Genomic DNA, 23,735 nt, shown 5'->3' with positions numbered 1-23,735 from the left:
CACTAATTGTGTGCAGCGCTGTAAGCATGTGTCTTATTTAATCTTATTTAATGATATTACTACATGTTAAAGAGGACGAGTGTCTTATTTCATCTTATTCAATGATGTTACTACATGTTAAAGAGCATTAGTGTCTTATTTAATCTTATTCAATGATATTACTACATGTTAAATAGCATGAGAGTGTGGAGACCAATGCCAGGTTGGAAGTGCTACTACTACTACATCTAAATGTAGCTTTTTTTCATCACTAGGCGAGCAATTATTATAGAGCCTGGCCTCTGTACCAACACTCCATATGGAAGTGCATGAAGTATGTAGGTACACTTCCCCTGAAGCTGAATTTCTGTGAGTGATAAGGGAGCTGGTTGTCTTATCTTTCATTCCTTCCTAAATGTAGGCCTCGTTGGCACAATGCTGGCACCCTGGAGCTGATTTGCTCAAAACCGCAGAGCTCACTCAGACACTAAGCCTAAATAAATCCATGCGAATCCCATGTTCCTATGTGTGTTTCTATGCGTCACTGTCAAAAAGTGTGATTTCTTCTCGTACGAGTAAAGAACTGGATTGCCGTATTACCAGTGTACTGAATATATTGCAAAATGTCACAGTCCTTCATATAATACAATTCCAATGCCATCATTAGTCAAGCACTAATCTGGAGAGCGGCTGTGGTTGTGTGTGGCTCTGAGTGGGAGTGAGAGATGAGGAAGTGGTGGTTTTGGGACTGGGACAGGATAGGATTGGACCTTTACACACACAAGTTTCTGTGGGATGGGCAGGTACAGCAGCAACGCTTTCCGAGGCGGAGTCAGGTTTCCTCCAATTGTTTCCAATGCGAATAAAGGATCGGCCGGGGAGACGCAGCTCAGCCTTTCAATAGATAAGTAAGTGGAAGTAGTCTGCTGAGAGCACCACACACTCACTCCACTCGTCTGATTCTGGAGCATCAGGAGACAACACCGAACAAATAAACAAGGCACCAAGACAATATATCTACCACCTTCTCAGCTTTGTTACACTTTGGGGTAAGTAGCAGGCCTGTGTCTCTACGTACTTTTTTTTTTGGGGGGGGGGGGTTTGCACGTTTTCATTGGAGACAAACGACATTTGTTTTACTGCCCTCGAACTGTGTTTATAATCTGACGTGTTCCTGACACTTTCCATTCCCTGTCACTGGACCAGTGATTGTGATCATTGCACCGCACAAGTAGCTGCAGGCATTTCTCACCCTGGTGTGTCAGCATACTACTATTGGATTACATTATGCTTGTTGTTTCTGTAAATGCTTAGGGGCCACATGTGACTGTTGACACCCAGCGTATAGTAAGGGTAAAGGAGGCCACTCCCTTCAAAACGGATTCAGTACTCTATGTACTCTACAGTACTCTATGCCTGGTATCCTATGTCAAGGTCAATCAAAGCATGGGATTGGGGATGTGTGCATTTTACTACAACATTGTGTCCTTCACTGTGTTTCATTCAGTGTGCCGCAATGTTTCAGGGACAGAGTGTTCCATAAATTACCATAAGCTCTAGTGTGTACAGCACGTTCTAATCTATCAGGTACTTGTATTCTTGGTCCTGTTATGGATTATGGAAACCTGGTAAAGCTCAGTTGTCTGTTCGCCACAGTGCAGGGTGTGGTTGCTATGCTCCTGGCAGGCTGCAATGGCTCAGTTCCAGGCCTGGCTTTAAGTAGAGCCAGCTGGTGCAGACAAGCATTTTTTTTTTTAACCTTTGCTGTTTAGCAGAGCGTCTTGCTTGCCTCCCTCAAAGACATGACTAGAAAATCAAAGGCAAAGGGGTTGCCTCCTGCCAGTAATGATCTATTCAAGCAAGAATGAAGTACTCTGCTCTCCTGTTCTCCTTACAACTGTTACAGTGTATGGTGGGTGGAGGGGGGATCAGGAGGACATTAGGTTCCCCCGTCACCCTATCTCTCAGTGAGTGCTGAGTCACTGCCTCGCTGAGAGCCCGTTGTGACATACACGACTTGGATTAGCGGGTCGGGTCGCCATGACGCTCCCAGCCTCCTAAAATAGAGAGGGAAAGGATACTCAAGACACAGAAACAACCAGCTGCTGCCTCATACAGAGACCAGGGCTGATAAACAACTGAGCGAATCCTGAGAAAGACACACAGAAAGAGATAAAGCAACCGTATCACACCGAAGAGACAGAGAGGCTGTCAAAACAGAGACAGAGAGACACCACAGGGAGTCCCTCCTGTGTCACAGTAGTGATCAACAGAGTGATACAAAGAGATTCACAAGAGAGACTGAGAGAGTCACCACAGGGAGCCCCTCCTGCGTCACAGCAGTGATCAACAGAGTGATACAAAGAGATTCACAAGAGAGACAGAGTCGCCACAGGGAGTCCCTCCTGCGTCACAGCAGTGATCAACAGAGTGATACAGAAAGATTCACAAGAGAGACAGAGAGTCACCACAGGGAGCCCCTCCTGCGTCACAGTAGTGATCAACAGAGTGATACAAAGAGATTCACAAGAGAGACAGAGAGAGTCACTACTGGGGAATACAGACTCATCACTCAGAGCCAAAGAGCCAGGCATGGCCCGGATCACTGCAGAAGGTAAGAGTGAGAGAAAAAGCTAGCTACTGACCATCCCGTTGTGTTGTGATGATGACAATGGGCGTGGTGTGAATGGCAGGGGTCATTGAATTTCTATGGCTTGGGGCACTCTGAGGGTCAGGATCTACTGGATAGAGCACTTCCTGTGTGTAAGAAAATACTGTGAGGAAGCACAGCAAGTTGACAATAGACAAATGCTGAAAAAGGGGCATTTTCAGAGGAAATGACAATAAGTTAGGATGAGTCGCCAGTTTGATGATGTCATGTGTTTGGATTGTGTGTGATGGTGTATAGAGGCACTGACCTTCCACACGGTCACAAAGTCAACAACTAAATCCCTCAGTAAATTACTCAGTTTATTGTCCCCATATACACTGTTGTTGACTGTGTTGTATGTATATGCGTCAGGCTGCCATAGACAGCGTATGGGTCGGGTGAGGTTCCATGATCACCGACGCCACTGACTTTGACTCTAAGGAGGAGGTCAGAAACTTAGCAGTGTGGTGCAGGTCAATCAGACCCCATTGACTTCTTTTCACATTTTGTTACGTTACAGCTTATTCTAATATATATATATATATATATATATATATATATATATATATATATATATATATATATATATTTAAATCCCCTCATCAATCTACACACAATACCCCATAATGACAATGCAAAAACAGGTTTATAGAATTTTTTGTAAATGTATAAACAAACAAAAAACAGAAATAGCTTATTTAAACAAGCATTCAGATCCTTTGCTATGAGATTCGAAATTGAGCTCAGGTGCATCCTGTTTCCATTGATCATCCTTGAGATGTTTCTACAAGAACACAGTGGCCTCCATCATTCCTAAATGGAAGAATTTTGGAACCACCAAGACTCGGCCGCCCAGCCAAACTCAGCCAAGCTGAGCAATCAGGGAAGAAGGGCCTTGGTCAGGGAGGTGACCAAGAACCAGATGGTCACTCTGACAGAGCTCCAGGGTTCCTCTGTGGAGATGGGAGAACACATCTCTGTAGCACCCCACCAATCAGGCCTTTATGGTAGAGTGGCCAGACGGAAGCTACTACTTAGTAAAAGACACAAGACAGACAGCTTGGAGTTTGCCAAAAGGCACCTAAAGGAAACAAGAATCTCTGATCTGATGAAACCAAGTTTGAACTCTTTGGCCTGAATGCCAAAAGTCTTGTCTGGAGAAAACCTAGCACCATCCCTACTGTGAAGCAAGGTGGTGGCAGCATCATGCTGTGGGGATTTGTTTCAGCGGCAGGGACTGGGAGACTAGTCAGGAACGAGGGAAATATGAACGGAGCAAAGTACAGAGAGATCCTTTACGAAAACCTGCTCCAGAGTGCTCAAGACCTCAGAATGGGGCGAAGGTTCACCTTCCAACCGGACAATGACCCTAAGCACACAGCCAAGATAACGCAGGAGTGGCTTCGGGACAAGTCTCTGAATGTCCATGAGTGGCCCAGCCAGAGCCCGGACTTGATCCCGATCAAACATCTCCGGAGAGACCTGAAAATAGCTATGCAGCGATGCTCCCCATCCTACCTGACAGAGCTTGAGAGGATCTGCAGAGTAGAATGGAAGAAACTCCCCAAATACAGGTGTGCCAAGCTTGTAGAGATACCCAAGAAGACTCGAGACTGTAATCACCGCCAAAGGTGCTTCAACAAAGTACTGAGTAAAGGGTCTGAATACTTATGTAAATGTGAGTTTTCTGTTTTTTTATTTGTAAGAAATGTGCAAACATTTCTAGAAACCTGTTTTTGCTTTGTCATTATGGTGTATTGTGTGTAGATTGATGAGGGGAAAAACAATTGAATACATTGTATAATAAGGCTGTAATGTAACAAAATGTGGAATAAGTCAAGGGGTCTGAATACTTTCCAAATGCACCGTATCTACCTCAAGTATCTCTGCACATTGATCTGGTACTTGTACTCAGCATCGTTGGGAAAGGTTCGTAAACAAGTATTTCACTGTAAAGTCTCCACACGTTGTATTCAGTGCATGAGGTAAATAACATTTAATGTGATGAGACGGCCCAGCTGTTGATGAGACTGCCCAGCTGTTGGAACAGTAGGCATGTGTTGGGAAGACTCGTCAGAAATGCGGCCTTCCTAGAGACGCTGGATGAGGAACAGGCTGGAAATGTTCCAACCAGTGGGGAAATGTTCCAAAGCATTGTGGGCCTATTTTAGGGCACTGGAGTTGTTGAAAGATCTTAGATGGCTTGAGTTCCATGTCAACATTTGGTGAAAGAGAGTCAACAGCGAAGCACTCATTTGATAGAGTGGCTTGTTGCTCTACACTGTATCCGTGACGTCTGACTGGTGAACTGGCCAACTGACCCACTCAGTCACAGATGCTACCCTAATAGTGGCACTAGTATTAATAGTCACACGTGGAGACATGGTCAATAAAATAAGAACACAGCAAACATCATAGACTGGATAGTTGGATAGCAACCAAAGGTCTGTGTCCCACCAAAATGGCGGAGCTACGTGAATCAGCAGAATCAGTTGGTTGCAAATGGAAGCCCGGTAATTGTAAGGCTTGAGGGCTACACAAATAAACATTGCAGAAAGGTCCTGGGAACCAAGAGTAATATAGTCTGCAAATAACTGAATACTAAAACAACAAACACTCTGGGTTGTCTTAGCCTTTTACAGTAGAAATGGACCTCAAGATTGTTAACCCCTCCTTATCTCTGTCCGCTTGGTCTGACTGGGAATATTCTGTCTCATTTCATGTGAATAGAGTTGGTTTTCTGCTACAACACTGGAACAGACAATGGAACTGAAAGACGTGAACGAAACCATGCTTGTTGCATAACAGTGGTTTTGTGAAACTGCCAGGCAGAAACAAACACCACAGTAACCAGATCTACCCTGAACCAAGCCTATGGGCAATTCTGTAGAACAAGAAAGGAATCATTTATCATCATTTCAACTTTTTTGGGGGGGAGGAGGGGGAAGGCAGTCGCCTAATATGGTCACTCATTTTAAAAACTAATTATTATTTTTTTTGCATCCTGTGCAGCAACAATATTGACATGATCAGCCATGAGCTCATACTATCCCATGAACGGATAGTTGATTGATATGCATACTCAACACATTATCAAGGCCATTTTGTCTGCATCACAGTCGAAAATGCTTTACCAACAAAATGCACAGAGTCACTGAGACCGACAATTGGAGACAGAGAGGCTGGGTGGGTGAACGGTTTTCCTTTTCATGCTCAGTGACTGAGCTCTGATCCAGGAGGTCAACAGTGATGCCGTCTCTGTAACGTGCCCTTTTTGGTGAACACTTTTGTTTACTGTAACATGATTACGACTCTGACAGCAAATGAAGGCACATAGAGGACAAGGACACTCAAGGACATGTGTACTGCAGTGATTTAGGCCGAGGTGTTGCAAACACGTGTTCCCATTACACCGGGCTCTCAGATTCAGCGTGTTGTGCTTGTATTTACTGCCTCTGCCAAGATAATGTTTTATTTTCCCTAACAGCAGTAGTATTTCGTCAGAGATGATATAATAATCATACCAACAGTCTTCATTCAAGTCATTTACAGAACCAGTCAAAAGTTTGAACACCTACTCATTCAAGGGTTTTTCTTTATTTTTTACTTTTGTAGAATAATAGTGAAGACATCAAAACTATGAAACAACACAAACGGAATCATGTTGTAAGCAAAAAAGTGTTAAACAAATCAAAATAGATTTTATATTCTTCAAAGTAGCCACCCTTTGCCTCGATGACAGCTTTGCACACTCTTGGCGTTCTCTCAGCCAGCTTCATTCACCTGGAATGCATTTCCAACAGTGTTGAAGGAGTTCCCACATATGCTGAGCTGTTGTTGGCTGCTTTTCCTTCACTCTTCGGTCCAACTCATCCCAAACCATCTCAATTGGGTTGAGGTGGAGGCCAGGTCATCTTATGCAGCACACCATCACTCTCCTTGGTCAAATAGCCCCTACGCAGCCTGGAGGTGTGTAGGGTCATTGTCCTGTTGAAAAACAAACGGTAGTCCCACTAAGCGCAAACCAGATGGGATGGAGTGTCACTGCAGAATGCTGTGGTAGCCATGCTGGTTCAGTGTGCCTTGAATTCTAAATAAATCACAGACAGTGTCACCAGCAAAGCCCCCCCACATCATCACACCTCCCCCTCCATCTTTCAAGGTGGGAACCACACATGTTGAGATAATCCGTTCACATACTCTGCGTCTCACAAAAACATAGCGCTTGGAAGAAAACATCTCAAATTTGGACTCATCAGACCAAAGGACATATTTAAACTGGTCCAATGTCCATTTCTTGGCCCAAGCAAGTCTCTTCTTATTGGTGTCCTTTACAGTGCCTTGCGAAAATATTCGGCCCCCTTGAACTTTGCGACCTTTTGCCACATTTCAGGCTTCAAACATAAAGATATAAAACTGTATTTTTTTGTGAAGAATTAACAACAAGTGGGACACAATCATGAAGTGGAACGACATTTATTGGATATTTCAAACTTTTTTAACAAATCAAAAACTGAAAAATTGGGCGTGCAAAATTATTCAGCCCCTTTACTTTCAGTGCAGCAAACTCTCTCCAGAAGTTCAGTGAGGATCTCTGAATGATCCAATGTTGACCTAAATGACTAATGATGATAAATACAATCCACCTGTGTGTAATCAAGTCTCCGTATAAATGCACCTGCACTGTGATAGTCTCAGAGGTCCGTTAAAAGCGCAGAGAGCATCATGAAGAACAAGGAACACACCAGGCAGGTCCGAGATACTGTTGTGAAGAAGTTTAAAGCCGGATTTGGATACAAAAAGATTTCCCAATCTTTAAACATCCCAAGGAGCACTGTGCAAGCGATAATATTGAAATGGAAGGAGTATCAGACCACTACAAATCTACCAAGACCTGGCCGTCCCTCTAAACTTTCAGCTCATACAAGGAGAAGACTGATCAGAGATGCAGCCAAGAGGCCCATGATCACTCTGGATGAACTGCAGAGATCTACAGCTGAGGTGGGAGACTCTGTCCATAGGACAACAGTCGTGTATTGCACAAATCTGGCCGTTATGGAAGAGTGGCAAGAAGAAAGCCATTTCTTAAAGATATCCATAAAAAGTGTTGTTTAAAGTTTGCCACAAGCCACCTGGGAGACACACCAAACATGTGGAAGAAGGTGCTCTGGTCAGATGAAACCAAAATTTAACTTTTTGGCAACAATGCAAAACGTTATGTTTGGCGTAAAAGCAACACAGCTGAACACACCATCCCCACTGTCAAACATGGTGGTGGCAGCATCATGGTTTGGGCCTGCTTTTCTTCAGCAGGGACAGGGAAGATGGTTAAAATTGATGGGAAGATGGATGGAGCCAAATACAGGACCATTCTGGAAGAAAACCTGATGGAGTCTGCAAAAGACCTGAGACTGGGACGGAGATTTGTCTTCCAACAAGACAATGATCCAAAACATAAAGCAAAATCTACAATGGAATGGTTCAAAAATAAACATATCCAGGTGTTAGAATGGCCAAGTCAAAGTCCAGACCTGAATCCAATCGAGAATCTGTGGAAAGAACTGAAAACTGCTGTTCACAAATGCTCTCCATCCAACCTCACTGAGCTTGAGCTGTTTTGCAAGGAGGAATGGGAAAATATTTCAGTCTCTCGATGTGCAAAACTGATAGAGACATACCCCAAGCGACTTACAGCTGTAATCGCAGCAAAAGGTGGCGCTACAAAGTATTAACTTAAGGGGGCTGAATAATTTTGCACGCCCAATTTTTCAGTTTTTGATTTGTTAAAAAAGTTTGAAATATCCAATAAATGTCGTTCCACTTCATGATTGTGTCCCACTTGTTGTTGATTCTTCACAAAAAATACAGTTTTATATCTTTATGTTTGAAGCCTGAAATGTGGCAAAAGGTCGCAAAGTTCAAGGGGGCCGAATACTTTCGCAAGGCACTGTAGTAGTGGTTTCTTTGCATCAATTCGACAATGAAGGCCTGATTCACGCAATCTCCTCTGAACAGTTGATGTTGAGACGTGTCTGTTACTTGAACTCTGTGAAGCATTTATTTGGGCTGCAATTTCTGAGTTGCAGTTAACTCTAATGAACTTATAACTCTGGGTCTTCCTTTCCCGTGGCAGTCCTCATCATCATAGCGCTTGCTGGTGTTCGCGACTGCAGTTGAAGATACTTTCAAAGCTCTTGACATTTTCAGGATTGCCTGACCGTCACGTCTTAAAGTAGTGATGGACTGTCGTTTCTCTTTGCATATTTGAGCTGTTCTTCCCATAATATGGACTTGGTCTTTTACCAAATAAGGTTATATTTTGTATACCACCCCTACCTTGTCACAATACAACTGATTGACTCAAATGCATTAAGAAGGAAAATAAATTCCACCAATTAACAAGGCACACCTGTTCATTGAAATGCATTCCAGGTGACTACCTCATGAATCTGGTTGAGATAATACCAAAGAGTGTGCAAAGCTGTCATCAAGGCAAAGGGTGGCTACTTTGAAGAATCTGTTTAACACTTTTTTGGACACTACATGATTCCATATGTGTTATTTCATAGTTTTGATGTCTTCACTATTATTCTACATGTAGAAAATAGTAAAAAAAATAAAGAAACAACTCTGGAATGAGTAGGTGTGTCCAAACTTTTGACTGGTACTGTATAAATCATTTTATAACTCAAATCCTAAGGACAATTACACCATGTGTTTTAAACCCGTGTTCCTCTGTTTCAGTAGAGATGCCGCGTCAGTTCCCCAAGATCTCGCTGAGCGAGGTGGATGAGTCGGTGCGTCTGCTGGCAGAGAAGGTGTACGCCTCGGTGCTGAAGGAGGAGGACACCAAGGATGCCCTGTCCATGTACACCGTGCCTGAGGACTGCCCCATCGGCCTGCACCAGGACCGGGAGATGGAGATGCTCAAGGAGATCGCCGAGCAGTACTCTGAGGAAAGCACCAAGAGGTCAGAGGGCACATATAAACTAATGGGTCTAATAGGTCAGGGACTTTGGGAGTCAATTTCAAAGTATTTCAAGTCACTGAAATGAACTGAACTTCAAATGTAGACACTTTCAGTGAGGATTATTTTCCCAAAGTGAATTGAATGACATTGATTTTAAATGGAGACTAGGGTCCGGAATGTCCACTTATCACCTTGTATGATGTTGATCTCTCCAGGAAGAAGAGTTTTAAGATGAAGCGTTCCCAGTTGGTATCTCAGCAGTTCCCCAGTTCCCTCAACATCAATCCAGAGTGGGCTATGTCTGTAGTCACTCCTCTGCTCTTCCCTGGCGCACCTGTCTGCCCCAGTATCCCAGAGAACTCCCCAGAGTTCCAGAGGGTCACCATCAGCGGAGATTATTGTGCAGGGGTAAGCGTCATCATAACATAATATATTTATATAATCTCCTTGAGTCACATCACAAATCATGTCATATCCTTCATGCAATGACCCCCAAAAAATTACACCAAGGCAAGAGCTAGCTTGGAAACAATACTTCTAGGAGTTGCCATTTCTAATGACAGTGTATTGCCTATAATGGCCTGTCAACACGCATTCTTCCCAGATAACAGTGGAGGACTATGAGCAGGCAGCCAAGACACTGATGAAGGCCCTGTTCATCAGGGAGAAGTACTCCAGGCTGGCCTACCATCGCTTCCCCAGGACCACCGCCCAGTTCCTTCGCAGTGCTGAGAACCAGAAGTGGAACGTGGAGGATGAGATCTTGCCAGGTAGAGAATCACATGTACACATCCAGCATCAACCACATACAGTACCAGCTTTGGGGCTAAGAGTCTTAGAAACAGCTTTTCCTTTATTATTTCTGAGCTCAAGCTTTAGAAAAGTAACTCCACTTCGAGACACTCGTTCTCAGCCTCTTCTTCTGTCATTTCCTTTCACCTATCATCTCTCTCCTCTCTTCCCTCTGGTCACTTATTTGATCCTGTCCTCTGCAGATATGTGCCCCTGCCCTCGTGAGGGGGAGGACCCGTACACTACGGAGGGCATCCCTGACGACCTGAACTACTCTCTACAGATGAAGGACGGCATAGTGTACGTGTACGACGATGCAGAGGCCCTGAAGCAGCAGCAGCCCCACAGCCTGCCCTACCCCGACTTGGAGACCTTCGCCATTGACCTGAGTCATGTCCTCGCCATGATCGTAGACGGGCCCACGTGAGCACCCCACCACCTCACACTGTTGCCCAATTCCCAATGACCCCCTCTATTATGGTGTTTCTCATATCATCTCATTGTCATTCCAGGAAAACCTACTGCTACAGACGACTGAACTTCGTGGCCTCCAAGTTCTATCTGCACGAGATGCTGAATGAGATGGCTGAGCTGAAGGAGCTGAAAGGTGTGCCTCACAGAGACTTCTATAACGTCAGGAAGGTTGGTGACGCATATAGTTTAAGATGGAATGCAAATACAAGGGTTGAAACTCCCATGATTACATGGTCATAAATGACATCTCACTGACTCAAGCTGAGCTTTAGAACAAGCTGACAAAATATGTCGGCTTATGCCTCCTCGCGAATACAGGTAGACACTCACATCCACGCAGCCGCTTGCATGAACCAGAAGCACCTGCTGAAGTTCATCCAGACCACCTACAAGACCGAGGCAGACCGCGTGGTGCTGGAGAAGGGGGGGCAGATGATCACCTTGAAACAGGTGTTTGACACCCTGGCCATGGACCCCTATGACCTCACTGTGGACTCCCTGGACGTACACGCTGTAAGAATGTTCCAGAAACTCTTAGACACTCCAATGCTTGAAATAATATTGTTGGATAGTATTTAGGTTATTACAGTTTACATCAAGATTTTTAACGGATTTAATAACCTATTCTGCATGACGATTAAACTGCTCATAAGCAGTTCCTAACACCATTATAATGCATATATGAATACTCAGAAGTATGTCTTTAAACAATTGCAGTTCTGCTGTAGGTTCCATGCAACTTGCCAATAGTGTGTTTGAGGATCAATGATAGTGGTGCTAAACTGCTGTTGTTGACAAAAAAACCTGTCATGCATGATAAACGTGTACTCTCTTAGGGAAGGCAAACATTCCACCGCTTTGACAAGTTCAACTCCAAGTACAACCCTGTAGGAGCAAGCGAACTCCGAGAGATTTACCTGAAAACAGACAACTACATCAAAGGGGAATACTTTGCACGCATCATCAAGGTATAGCGCCAACTTAAGATCAAGATCACAATTCCACTATCATGGGAATCTCTAACATACTGCAATTGCTTTTCTCTTCCTCTATAACAGGAAGTGGCTCATGAGCTGGAGGAGAGTAAGTACCAGCACGCAGAGCCCCGTATGTCCATCTACGGCCGCTCCCCTGATGAGTGGGAGAGCCTGGCCTCATGGTTCATCCAGCACAAGGTTCACTCCCCCAACATGCGCTGGATCATCCAAGTGCCCAGGATCTAGTAAGTGCCACAGGGAGAAGGGAAGATAAGGGAATTTGCTCTCAATGCTGATCTCCAGGTTAGTGGTACTACAATGCTTCAACCACAATGGTCTTTGTAAAACTGCACTAGTTGTAAGTGTTCCATGGCAATGAAGATAAAAAAAATTCAAAAGTAAAATAAAAGAAACTCAAAAAAAAGAAACATCCTATTTTCAGCAAACTTAACATGTGTATATATGTGTATGAACATAAGATTCAACAACTGAGACATAAACTGAAAAAGTCACAGACTAATAGAAATGTAATAATGTGTCCCTGAACAAAGGGGGGTCAAAATCAAAAGTAACAGTCAGTATCTGGTGTGGCCACCAGCTGCATTAATTACTGCAGTGCATCTCCTCCTCATGGACTGCACCAGATTTGCCAGTTCTTGCTGTGAAATGTTACCCCACTCTTCCACCAAGGCACCTGCAAGTTCCCAGACATGTCTGGGGGGAATGGCCCTAGCCCTCATCCTCTGATCCAACAGGTTCCAGGCATGCGCAATGGGATTGAGATCCGGGCTCTTCGCTGGCCTTGGCAGAACACTGACATTCCTGTCTTGCAGAACATCAGGCACAGAACGAGTAGTATTGCTGTGCGTGATTTCCTGCAAGACAGGAATGTCAGTGTTCATGCTGGAGAGTCATGTCAGGATGAGCCTGCAGGAAGAGAACCACATAAGGGAGGAGGATGTCTTCCCTGTAATGCACAGCTTTGAGATTGCCTGCAATGACAACAAGCTCAATCCGATGATGCTGTGACACACCGCCCCAGACCATGACAAACCTCCACTTCCAAATCGATCCCGCTCCAGAGTACAGGCCTCTGTGTAATGCTCATTCCTTCAACGATAAACGCGTATCTGACCATCACCCCTGGTGAAACAAAACTGCGACCTGTCAGTGAAGAGCACTTTTTGCCAGTCCTGTCTGGTCGAGCGACAGTGGGTTTGTGCCCATAGGCGACATCGTTGCCGGTGATGTCTGGTGAGGACCTGCCTTACAACAAGCCTACAAGCCCTCAGTCCAGCCTCTTTCAGCCTATTGCGGATAGTCTGAGCACTGATGGAGGGATTGTGCTTTCCTGGTGTAACTCGGGCAGTTGTTGTTGCCGTCCTGTACCTGTCCCGCAGGTGTGATGTTCGGATATACCGATCCTGTGCAGGTGTTGTTACACATGGTCTGCCACTGCGAGGATGATCAGCTGTCCTTCCTGTCTCCCTGTAGCGCTGTCTTAGGCGTCTCACAGTACGGACATTGCCATTTATTGCCCTGGCCACATCTGCAGTCCTCATGCCTCCTTGCAGCATGCCTAAGGCACATTCACACAAATGATCAGGGACCCTTGGCATCTTTCTTTTGGTGTTTTTCAGAGTCGGTAGAAAGGCCTCTTTAGTGTCCTACGTTTTGATAACTGTGACCTGAATTGCCTACCGTCTGTAAGCTGTTAGTGTCTTAACGACCGTTCCACAGATGCATGTTCATTAATTGTCGATGGTTCATTGAACAAGCACGGGAAACAGTGTTTAAACCCTTTACAATGAAGATATGTGGGGTTTTACTAATTATCTTTGAAAGACAGGGTCCTGAAAAAGGGATGTGTCTTTTTTCGCTGAGTTTAGGACGTTACATTGTCAACCAAGGTTATGGTCCCTTTTACTGGTTGTTATTTAACTTAGAAGCAATTGATTCCCAGAGCCTAAAAGGCTGTCCCCATAGGAGAACCCTTTGAAGAACCAATTTTGGTTCCAGGTAGAACCCATTTGGTTCCAGGTAGAACCTTTTTGGGTTCCTTGTAAAAACCCTTTCCACAGAGGGTTCTACATCGAACCAAAAAGGGTGCTCTTATGGGGACAGCCGAAAAAACCATTTTGGAACCATTTTCTTCTATGAGTGTATAAGTCACACAAAGGATAGTAGGAATGGTGCTGCTACTTTAACAAAGAAAGGCTGTTGTCAGCATTATTATTTATCAACAAATAATTGAACTGAATCCACCATCAATCAGTCTTACAGTGATCAAGCAAATTACATCGGTCTATCTAAAGATACGTTTCACAAATGTAACATTTTGTCTTGCAGTGACATTTTCAGGTCGAAGAAGATAATACAGAACTTCGCCAAGCTGCTGGAGAATATTTTCCTCCCCCTGTTCGAGGCTACAGTCAATCCACAAAAGAACAAGGAGATACACGTTTTCTTGAAATACGTGAGTATTTACAAAACACAGTGTAGTAGCTCAACTTTATCAGACTGATTTCCAAGTCAGAAATGGTGAAATAACTACACACACACACACACACACACACACAGTTGAAGTCGGAAGTTTACATACACCTTAGCCAAATACATTTAAACTCAGGTTTTCACAATTCCTGACATTTAATCCTAGTAAAAATTCCCTGTCTTAGGTCAGTTAGGATCACCACTTTATTTTAAGAATGTGAAATGTCAGAATAATAGTAGAGAATGATTTATTTCAGCTTTTATTTCTTCCATCACATTCCCAGTGGGTCAGTAGTGTACATACACTCAATTAGTATTTGGTAGCATTGCCTTTAAATTGTTTAACCTGGGTCAAACATTTTGGGTAGCCTTCAACAAGCTTCCCACAATAAGTTGGGTGAATTTTGGCCCATTCCTCCTGACAGAACTGGTGTAACTTAGTCAGGTTTGTAGGCCTCCTTACTCACAAACGCTTTTTCAGTACTGCCCACACATTTTCTATAGGATTGAGGTCAGGGCTTTGTGATGGCCACTCCAATACCTTGACTTTGCTGTCCTTAAGCCATTACCACAACTTTGGAAGTATGCTTGGGGTCATTGGCCATTTGAAAGACCCATTTGCGACCAAGCTTTAGCTTCCTGACTGATGTCTGGAGATGTTGCTTCAGTATATCCACATAATTTTCCTCCTCATGATGCCATCTATTTTGTGAAGTGCACCAGTCCCTCCTGCAGCAAAGCACCCCCACAACATGATGCTGCTACCCCCGTGCTTCACGGTTTGGATGGTGTTCTTCGGCTTGCAAGCCTCCCGCTTCTTCCTCCAAACATAACGATGGTCATTATGGCCAAACAGTTCTATTTTTGTTTCATCAGATAAAAAGGACATTTCTCTCAAAACGTGCGATCTTTGTCCCCATGTGCAGTTGCAAACCATAGTCTGGCTTTTATATGGCGGTTTTGGAGCAGTGGCTTCTTCCTTGCAGAGTGGCATTTCAGGTTATGTCGATATAGGACTCACTTTACTGTGACAAAAGATACTTTTGTGCCTGTTTCCTCCAGCATCTTCACAAGGTCATTTGCTGTTGTTCTGGGATTGATTTGTACTTTTCACACCAAAGTACGTTCATCTCTCAGAGACAGAACACATCTCCTTCCTGAGTGGTATGACGGCTGAGTGGTCCCATGGTGTTTATACTTGCGTACTATTGTATGTACAGACGAACGTGGTACCTTCAGGCATTTGGAAATTGCTGAACCAGACTTGTGGAGGTCTACAATTTTTTTTCTGAGGTCTTGGCTGATTTCTTTTGATTTTCCCATGATGTCAAGCAAAGAGGCACTGAGTTGTAAGGTAGGCCTTGATATACATCCACAGGTACACCTCCAATTGACTCAAATGATGTCAATTAGCCTATCAGAAGCTTCAAAAGCCATGACATCATTTTCTGGAATTTTCCAAGCTGTTTAAAGGCACTCCAACCTTAATGTATGTAAACTTCCGACTTCAACTGTATATACATACACACACATACACATACACACACATATATATATATATATATATTCCTCCTAATAATAAAATGTTGGTATTGGATTGCATTCATACAGTAGTACTTCGGGTCTCAAAGCATTTTACATTGTATGAGAGTAATTCACGACTTCTACCACCACCATCGTGTAGCACACTCCGGTGTCAAGCATCATGTGTAGCAGCAATTTAGTGCCAAAATGGTTACAGTGCTTCAGCTATGGCACCTGCTCAGGTCACCTCCTGTCCTGTAGGTGACCGGGTTCGACAGCGTGGATGATGAGTCCAAGCACAGTGACCACATGTTCTCCTACAAGAGCCCCAAACCCGAGGAGTGGACCTCAGGCGAAAACCCCCCCTACAGTTATTACCTCTTCCACATGTACGCCAACATCATGGTCCTCAACAACCTGAGGAAGTAAGTCACTGCTCATGACCAGGGTGTCAGGAAAACATGTACTGTACTAATGTTATTCCTATGTGTAGCCTACTGCTATGATTAAAGGTAGACTCGCAATATACAATACATACAGTGGCAAGAAAAAGTATGTTAACCTTTTGGAATTATCTGGATTTCTGCATAAATTGGTCATACAATTTGATCTGATCTTCATCTAAGTCACAACAATAGACAAACACAGTGTGCTTAAAGTAATAATACACAAATTATTTTATTTTTCTTGTCTATATTTAATAGATAATTTAAACATTCACAGTGTAGGTTGGAAAAAGTATGTGAACCCCTAGGCTAAGGGCTTCTCCAAAAGCTAATTGGGGTCAGGAATCAATTAACCTGGAGTCCAATCAATGAGACAGGATTGGAGACGTTGGTTCAAAATTTGAGTTTGCTATTCACAAGAAGCATTGCCTGATGTGAACCATGCCTCGAACAAAAGAGATCTCAGAAGACCTAAGATTAAGAATTGTTGACTTGTATGAAGTTGAAACGGGTTACAAAAGTATCTCTAAAAGCCTTGATGTTCATCAGTCCACGGTAAGACAAATTGTCAATAAATGGACAAAGTTCAGCACTGTTGCTGCTCTCCCTAGGAGTGGCCGTCCTGCAAAGATGACTGCAAGAACACAGCGCAGAATGCTTAATGAGATTAATATCAGGAATCAAGCTAAGACCCATATGCAGACTGTCGAAGTAACAATGTCTATTGTAGCAAAGGCAGGTCAAGGCAGGTCAAGGCAGGTAGGGGTCGAAGATCCACGGTAAGGCAAATGCACAGGATGGCAGGTGGACTCAGGGTCAGGGACAGGCAGAGTTCAGTAATCCAGAGGTGGAGCAACGGTACAGGACGGCAGCCCGGCTCAGGGTCAGGCAGAGAGGTCAGGTGGGTGGGTACAGGGTCAGGACATGCAAAGGTCAAAAAACCAGGAGGACGAGGAAAGAGAGGCTGGGAAACATAGGCGCTGACAGGAAAAACGCTGGATAGCTTGAAATAACAAGACGAACTGGCAACAAACAGTCAGAGAACACAGATATAAATACACAGGGGATAATTGGGAAGAACAGTGACATCTGAAGGGGGGTGGAGACAAGCACAAGAACAGGTGAAACAGATCAGGGCGTGACAGTTAAGAAGAATCCTAGTTTCAGCTAAGGACTTGCAGAAATCTCAGGAACATGCTAACATCTCTGTTGACGAGTCTATGATACGTAAAACACTAAACAAGAATTGTGGTCACGGGAGGACACCACAAAAGGACACTTCTGTCCAAAAAAAACAACATTGCTGCACGTCTGAAGTTCGCAAAAGAGCACCTGGATGTTCCATAGCGCTACTGGCAAAATATTCTGTAGACAAATGAAACCAAAGTTGAGTTGTTTGGAAGGAACACACAACACTATGTGTGGAGAAAAAAAGGCACAGTACATCAACATCAAAACCTCATCCCAACTATAAAGTATGGTGAAGGGAGCATCATGGTTAGGGTCTGCTTTTCTGCCTCAGGGCCTGGACAGCTTGCAATCATTGATGGAAATATTAATCCCCAAGTCAATCAAGACATTTTGCAGGAGAATGTAAGGCTATCTGTCCGCCAATTGAAGCTCAACAGAAGTTGGGAGATGCAACAGGACAGCGACCCAAAACACAGTGGTAAATCAACAACAGAATGACTTCAACAGAAGAAAATACGCCTTCTGGAGTGGCCCAGTCAGAGTCCTGACCTCAACCCGATTGAGATGCTGTGGTATGACCTCAAGAGAGCGGTTCACACCAGACATCCCAAGAATATTGCTGCACTGAAACAGTTTTGGAAATAGGAATGTGCAGGTCTGATCCGCAAGGGATCATACTTTTCCACCCTCCATTGTGAATGTTTACACAGTGTGTCCAATAAAGACATGAAAATGTATAATTGTTTGTGTTATTCGTTTAAGCAGACTGTGTTTGTCTATTGTTGTGACTTAGATGAAGATCAGGTCAAATGTTTTGACCAATTTGTGCAGAAATACAGGTCATTCCAAAGGGTTCACATACTTTTTCTTGCCACTGTACTTTATTTGTCCAACTGTTACAGACATTTGTCTCCTTCTTCTTTATGTAATGCGTCATTCTTTGTTTTCCCTCAGGGAACGAGGCCTCAACACCTTCCAGTTCCGGCCCCACTGTGGCGAGGCCGGCTCTATCACCCACCTGGTCTCTGCCTTCCTCACGGCCGACAACATCTCCCACGGTCTCAACCTGAAGAAGGTCCGAAACCTCAACTGACCCCTAATCATTACCTATGACATGCCCAAGGTTGGGTAGTAAAGAATTACATGTAACAGGAATTATAATATTTTAAAGCTGTGCTGAGCCACACAGCTCATAAATCACCTTTCAATGGGAATGGAAGCGTTTCCCTTCTGTCTAATCTACACGACCAAAAGTATGTGGACACCTGCTCGTCGAATATCTCATTCCAAACTCATGGGCATTAATATGGAGTTGGACCCCCTTCGCTGCGATAACACCCTCCACTGTTCTGGGAAGGCTTTCCACTAGATGTTGGAACTTTGCTGCAGGGACTTGCTTCCATTCGTCCACAAGAGCGTTAGTGAGGTCGAGCACTGATTTTGGGTGATTAGGCCTGGCTCGCAGTCGGCGTTCCAATTCACCCCAAAGGTGTCCGATGGGGTTGAGGTCAAGGCTCTGTACAGGCCAGTCAAATTCTTCCACGGCGATCTTGACAAACCACTTCTGTATGGACTTCGCTTTGTGCACGGGGTCATTGTCATGCTGAAACAGGAAAGAGCCTTCCTCAAACTGTTGCCACAAAGTTGGAAGCAAAGAATCGTCTAAATGTCACTGTATGCTGTATCGTTAAGATTTCCTTTCACTGGAACTAAGGGGCCTAGCCCGAACAATGAAAAACAGCCCCAGACCATTATTCCTCCTCCACCAAACTTTACAGTTGGCACTATGCATTGGGGTAGGTGGCGTTCTCCTGGCATCCGCCAAACCCAGATTAGTCTGTGGGACTGTCAGATGGTAAAGTGTGATTCATCACTCCAGAGAACTAATTTCCACTGCTCCGGAATCCAATGGCGGCGAGCTTTACACCACTCCAGCCGACGCTTGGCATTGTGCATGGTAATCTGGGCTTGTGTTCGGCTGCTCGGCCATGGAAACCCATTTCACGAAGCTCCCGGCATACAGTTTTTTGTTGTTTTTTTTCATTTGAAATTTAACCCCTTTTTCTCCCCAATTTCGTGGTATCCAATTGCTTTTAGTAGCTACTATCTTGTCTCATCGCTACAACTCCTGTACGGGCTCCGGAGAGACGAAGGTTGAAAGTCAGGCGTCCTCCGATACACAACCCAACCAAGCCGCACTGCTTCTTAACACAGCGCGCATCAAAACCGGAAGTCAGCCGCACCAATGTGTCGGAGGAAACACCATGCACCTGGCAACCTTGGTTAGCGCGCACTGCGCCCGGACCGCCACAGGAGTCGCTGGTGCGCGATGAGACAAGGACATCCCTACCGGCCAAGACCTCCCTAACCCAGACGACGCTAGGCCAATTGTGCGTCGCCCCACGGACCTCCCCGTCGCGGCCGGTTACAACAGAGCCTGGGCGCGAACCCAGAGTCTCTGATGGCACAGCTGGCGCTGCAGTACAGCGCCCTTAACCACTGCGCCACCCGGGAGGCCGCCCGGCATACAGTTATTGTGCTGACCTTGCTTCCAGGGGCAGTTTGGAACTCAGTATTGAGTGTTGCAACTGAAGACAGATGATTTTACGAGTACACACTTCAGCTGTCTGATTCTGAGAGCTTGTGTGGCATACCACTTCGTGGCTGAGCCGTTGTTGCTCCTAGACATTTCCACTTCAAAATAACAGCACTTACAGTTGACCGGGGCAGCTCTAGCAGGGCAGAAATTTGACAAAATGACTTGTTGGAAAGGTGGCATCCTATGACGGTGCCAAGTTGAATGTCACGGAGCTCTTCAGTACGGCCATTCTACTGCCATGGTTTGTCTATGGAGATTGCATGGCTGTGTGCTCAATTTTATACACCTGTCAGCAACGGGTGTGGCTGAAATAGCCGAATCCACAAATTTGAAGGGGTGTCCACACACTTTTGTGTATATATAGTGTATTTGAAATCTCAAACTGCTAAATTTCCTCTCCTTGGTTGCTTTCCACAGAAACCTTTTTTTGGGTAAAAAAAAAAAAAAAAAAAAAAAAAGTCAAGAGCGCCCACTTACTGAGAACTGAATCACTCCACATTTCATCAGCTTCTTTGTGTCAAAAGGACACTTTTCATTTGCACAACTTAGCTCCACCATGTTCACTTCACAAGCACCGTGCTGACATACATGACAAATCAGCAGCTTATTTTAGCTAAGTGGAAACGAATACAGTAAAAACCACCTGTCTACCTTTGTAAACAGATCTTAGTGTTTTTGCTAACTTTGAATAGACTACATTGAGTATTTGACAAAATTGATTATCTAACTCATGAAATAATCGGATTGAACTTGGACATGTTACATCTATTGAAGTCTTTATCACACTGTTATGTTAAGGGTGGATCAGACAATAAAGACCTAGAATTGCACTATCAAAGAATGAAGATTGGGAAAGCTTCCCTGGAACTTGGTGTTACATTTTGTGTGTATACCAATCATGAGAAACAGCAGTAGAATATACAATGGCACAGTTTGGAACATTTTCTAAGGTTGCAAATGGTACAATTTAAACATGGCAATCTGTGAAAAATGTAGAAAGTTGTGGAAGACCATAAGAACCTCTTTGTCTCCCTCCTCCCATGATCCCAGGTCCCCATACAGCTGTCCCTCCCATCCCATCCCAACCATCCTTTCCCCAGATCCCACCTGAGTCCCCTCCTAGCTGTCACACCCGCCCAAACAACCCCACCCTTCCCCCTACCCATGGCTCAAAGCCAAGACAAAGGGAGTGTTGACATCTTTCCATCTCTCCCTCCTCAGAGTCCTGTGCTGCAGTACCTGTACTACCTGGCCCAGGTCCCCATCGCCATGTCTCCTCTAAGCAACAACAGCCTGTTCCTGGAGTACTCCAAGAACCCTCTCAAGGAGTTCCTCCAGAAGGGCCTGTGTGTGTCCCTGTCCACCGACGACCCCATGCAGTTCCACTACACCAAGGTCAGAGCCACTGGGCACTTCTGTAGATATGAAATGATTGGATTGGTGTAAGCAATGTGGCAGAAATGACAACTAGCCTACCAGAAGGCAAGACGAACCTCATCGTCGTAATAATTGTAACTACACAACCCAGCTGCACACCTACCAGAGAGTAACAATTGTAAAATCAATGTTTGACGGTTAGTCTTCTGTGCGTGAAATAAAGTAGCGTGTTAGCAAAGAAGCCCCCTGTCTGTTTGTCCTATGCTGCAGGAGGCCTTGATGGAGGAATATGCCATCGCGGCCCAGCTGTGGAAACTAAGCACCTGTGACACATGTGAAATCGCCAGGAACAGTGTGCTGCAGAGTGGTCTGTCTCATCAGGTACAGTAAATGAATACCTGGTAAATAGAACTGCTGGGTAAATTTGTAGCGTTGCGGCACGAGTAGTGCCTGTTGACAGTGACAGATGCTTTCATCCTCTATAAGCTCATGCCGACAGCTTAGGAGAACTCACCGGGGCGTCACCTCACAAGTGATTTCAGTAGCCATCCCCGACCACCTCCTCATGGAACTCCTGAGTGTGTCCCAGTGCTGTGTCACCGGAGTGACACGCATTTAGTGACACGTATTCTGTATCCCCCTTTTCTCCTGCCAGGAAAAGAAGCACTTCCTGGGGGCCAACTACCTGCAGGACGGGCCCGACGGGAATGACATTAGACGGACCAATGTGGCTCAGATCCGCATGGCCTACCGCCACGAGACCCTGTGCAATGAGCTCAGCTTCCTGGTGGAGGCTGTGAAGACCGAGGCCGGCGGCACACAGGTCGAGTGACCACAGCACAAAGAGACCCTTTTCACACTACCGAGCCAGGCGGAGCTGTACTGCGCTTGCCTGGTTACACATTTACCACACAGTAGCTGCTGGGACAGTGTTGGAAAGGTCAATGTTAAAAGTATCTGTGGCAGCACAGTATGGTTTGGGTCGTGACAGTAGTGTTGAAAAGGGTTAGAGTGACCTCTGGTCTCTCTCCACTTCAGCTCTAGACCACAGCCAAATCCTGTACTGCTACCGCTACTGAGAGAATAAGACACCGAGCTAAATGAATGAGACTGTACCGTGTAAGCCGCACCAAATCAAGCCAAGCCAACAGCACCGCACTAGGCAAATCAACATTACCCTATTGATTCTTGTTTTCTTTGGTCTGCATGCCTTTTTCCCATATGGTGTTTGATAAAGTAGGAACTTCATCCCTACCACAAAAACCCTGTTTGTAGTTGAACATAGGATCCAGAGGGACACTGCTTATGCACTACCATAGTTCTCGTGTCCTGTTCAAGAAATACTACCAACTGTGCGAACACAAGAGCTCTCAACGCCCGATTAAAAGCCAAATCCGAGAGCACACCGGTCGTGGTGTCATTGTGGCCTTTCTATTTGAAATACAGTACATAGTGGTAGGAGGGATATTATTACGTCAGGTAAAAAAGACATGTAAAGGATAGCCATACATTTTGATGCATTGTTTTCGAGGTCTGTATCTCTGTTGTAACTGTGTCTGAGGGTGGTGGTGTTTTTTTTTTATTATACAAGTTTGTGAAGAGAGGTTTGCTACGGAGCCCCTTCCACCATTTTGAATGCTCCTCCGAGGTGCTCATTATATCACTGCTGTAGAGATGGTCCACAAAAATCACTTCAAAAAAGGTTAACTAGTATCATGTGCCGAATATTACAAATTTGGGAGACTTTCACCCTCTCAATGCAGCATAAAATGTCACTCAACTGTATTGTACATGATGCGATAGAGGAAATGTATGTTTTTATATGACAATAAAGAGTTACTTACAATATTTCACACAAACAGAATCAAACTGTTACACATGCACCTGAAACACAGTTGGTCAAATATGAGACTGGCAATCACAAGAAGTTGTCAACACTCTTAATATAATAGAAGACAAAATACATATGTGCAAAACGTGAACTTCTTTATTAGCCAATTGTATTGGTTTATTTAAGTAAAAATACTGTAAAGTACTACTTAAGTCCTTTTTGGGGGGTATCTGTACTTTACTATAGATATTTTTGACTATTTTTACTCCACTACATTCCTAAAGAAAATAATGTACTTTTCACTCATTCATTATCCCTGACCTCCAAAAGTTACATTTTGGTCCAATTCACACACTTAAGAGAACATCCCTGGTCATCCCTACTGCCTCTGATCTGGCGGGCTCACTAAACACAAATGCTTAATGTGAATTA

General features: G+C 44.5%; 1 protein-coding gene across 4 annotated transcripts; it reads left to right on the top strand.

Moving 5' to 3' along the window:
• Positions 1–822: 822 nt before the first annotated feature.
• Positions 823–23,320, top strand: LOC110524028 (AMP deaminase 3). Of its 4 annotated transcripts, none has more exons than XM_036978815.1 (15): positions 823–1,028; positions 9,374–9,599; positions 9,815–10,007; positions 10,204–10,369; positions 10,595–10,814; positions 10,904–11,033; positions 11,184–11,378; positions 11,702–11,833; positions 11,924–12,087; positions 14,192–14,318; positions 16,121–16,284; positions 18,451–18,571; positions 21,317–21,490; positions 21,743–21,853; positions 22,128–23,320. In XM_036978815.1, exons 2-15 carry the CDS (start codon positions 9,379–9,381, stop codon positions 22,302–22,304), a joined length of 2,295 nt encoding a protein of 764 aa, XP_036834710.1. In that variant the 5' UTR covers positions 823–1,028; positions 9,374–9,378; the 3' UTR covers positions 22,305–23,320. The 4 variants fall into 4 exon arrangements, with proteins under 4 accessions (XP_036834710.1, XP_036834699.1, XP_021458998.1 ...); XM_036978804.1 differs by having other exon boundaries at positions 824–1,028; positions 9,377–9,599; XM_021603323.2 differs by lacking the exon at positions 823–1,028 and adding an exon at positions 1,819–2,593.
• Positions 23,321–23,735: the final 415 nt, after the last annotated feature.

This window comes from Oncorhynchus mykiss, chromosome 1, assembly GCF_013265735.2.
Source record: "Oncorhynchus mykiss isolate Arlee chromosome 1, USDA_OmykA_1.1, whole genome shotgun sequence".
NCBI lineage: Eukaryota > Metazoa > Chordata > Actinopteri > Salmoniformes > Salmonidae > Oncorhynchus > Oncorhynchus mykiss.
This window is presented reverse-complemented; position numbering and strand designations above follow the sequence as displayed.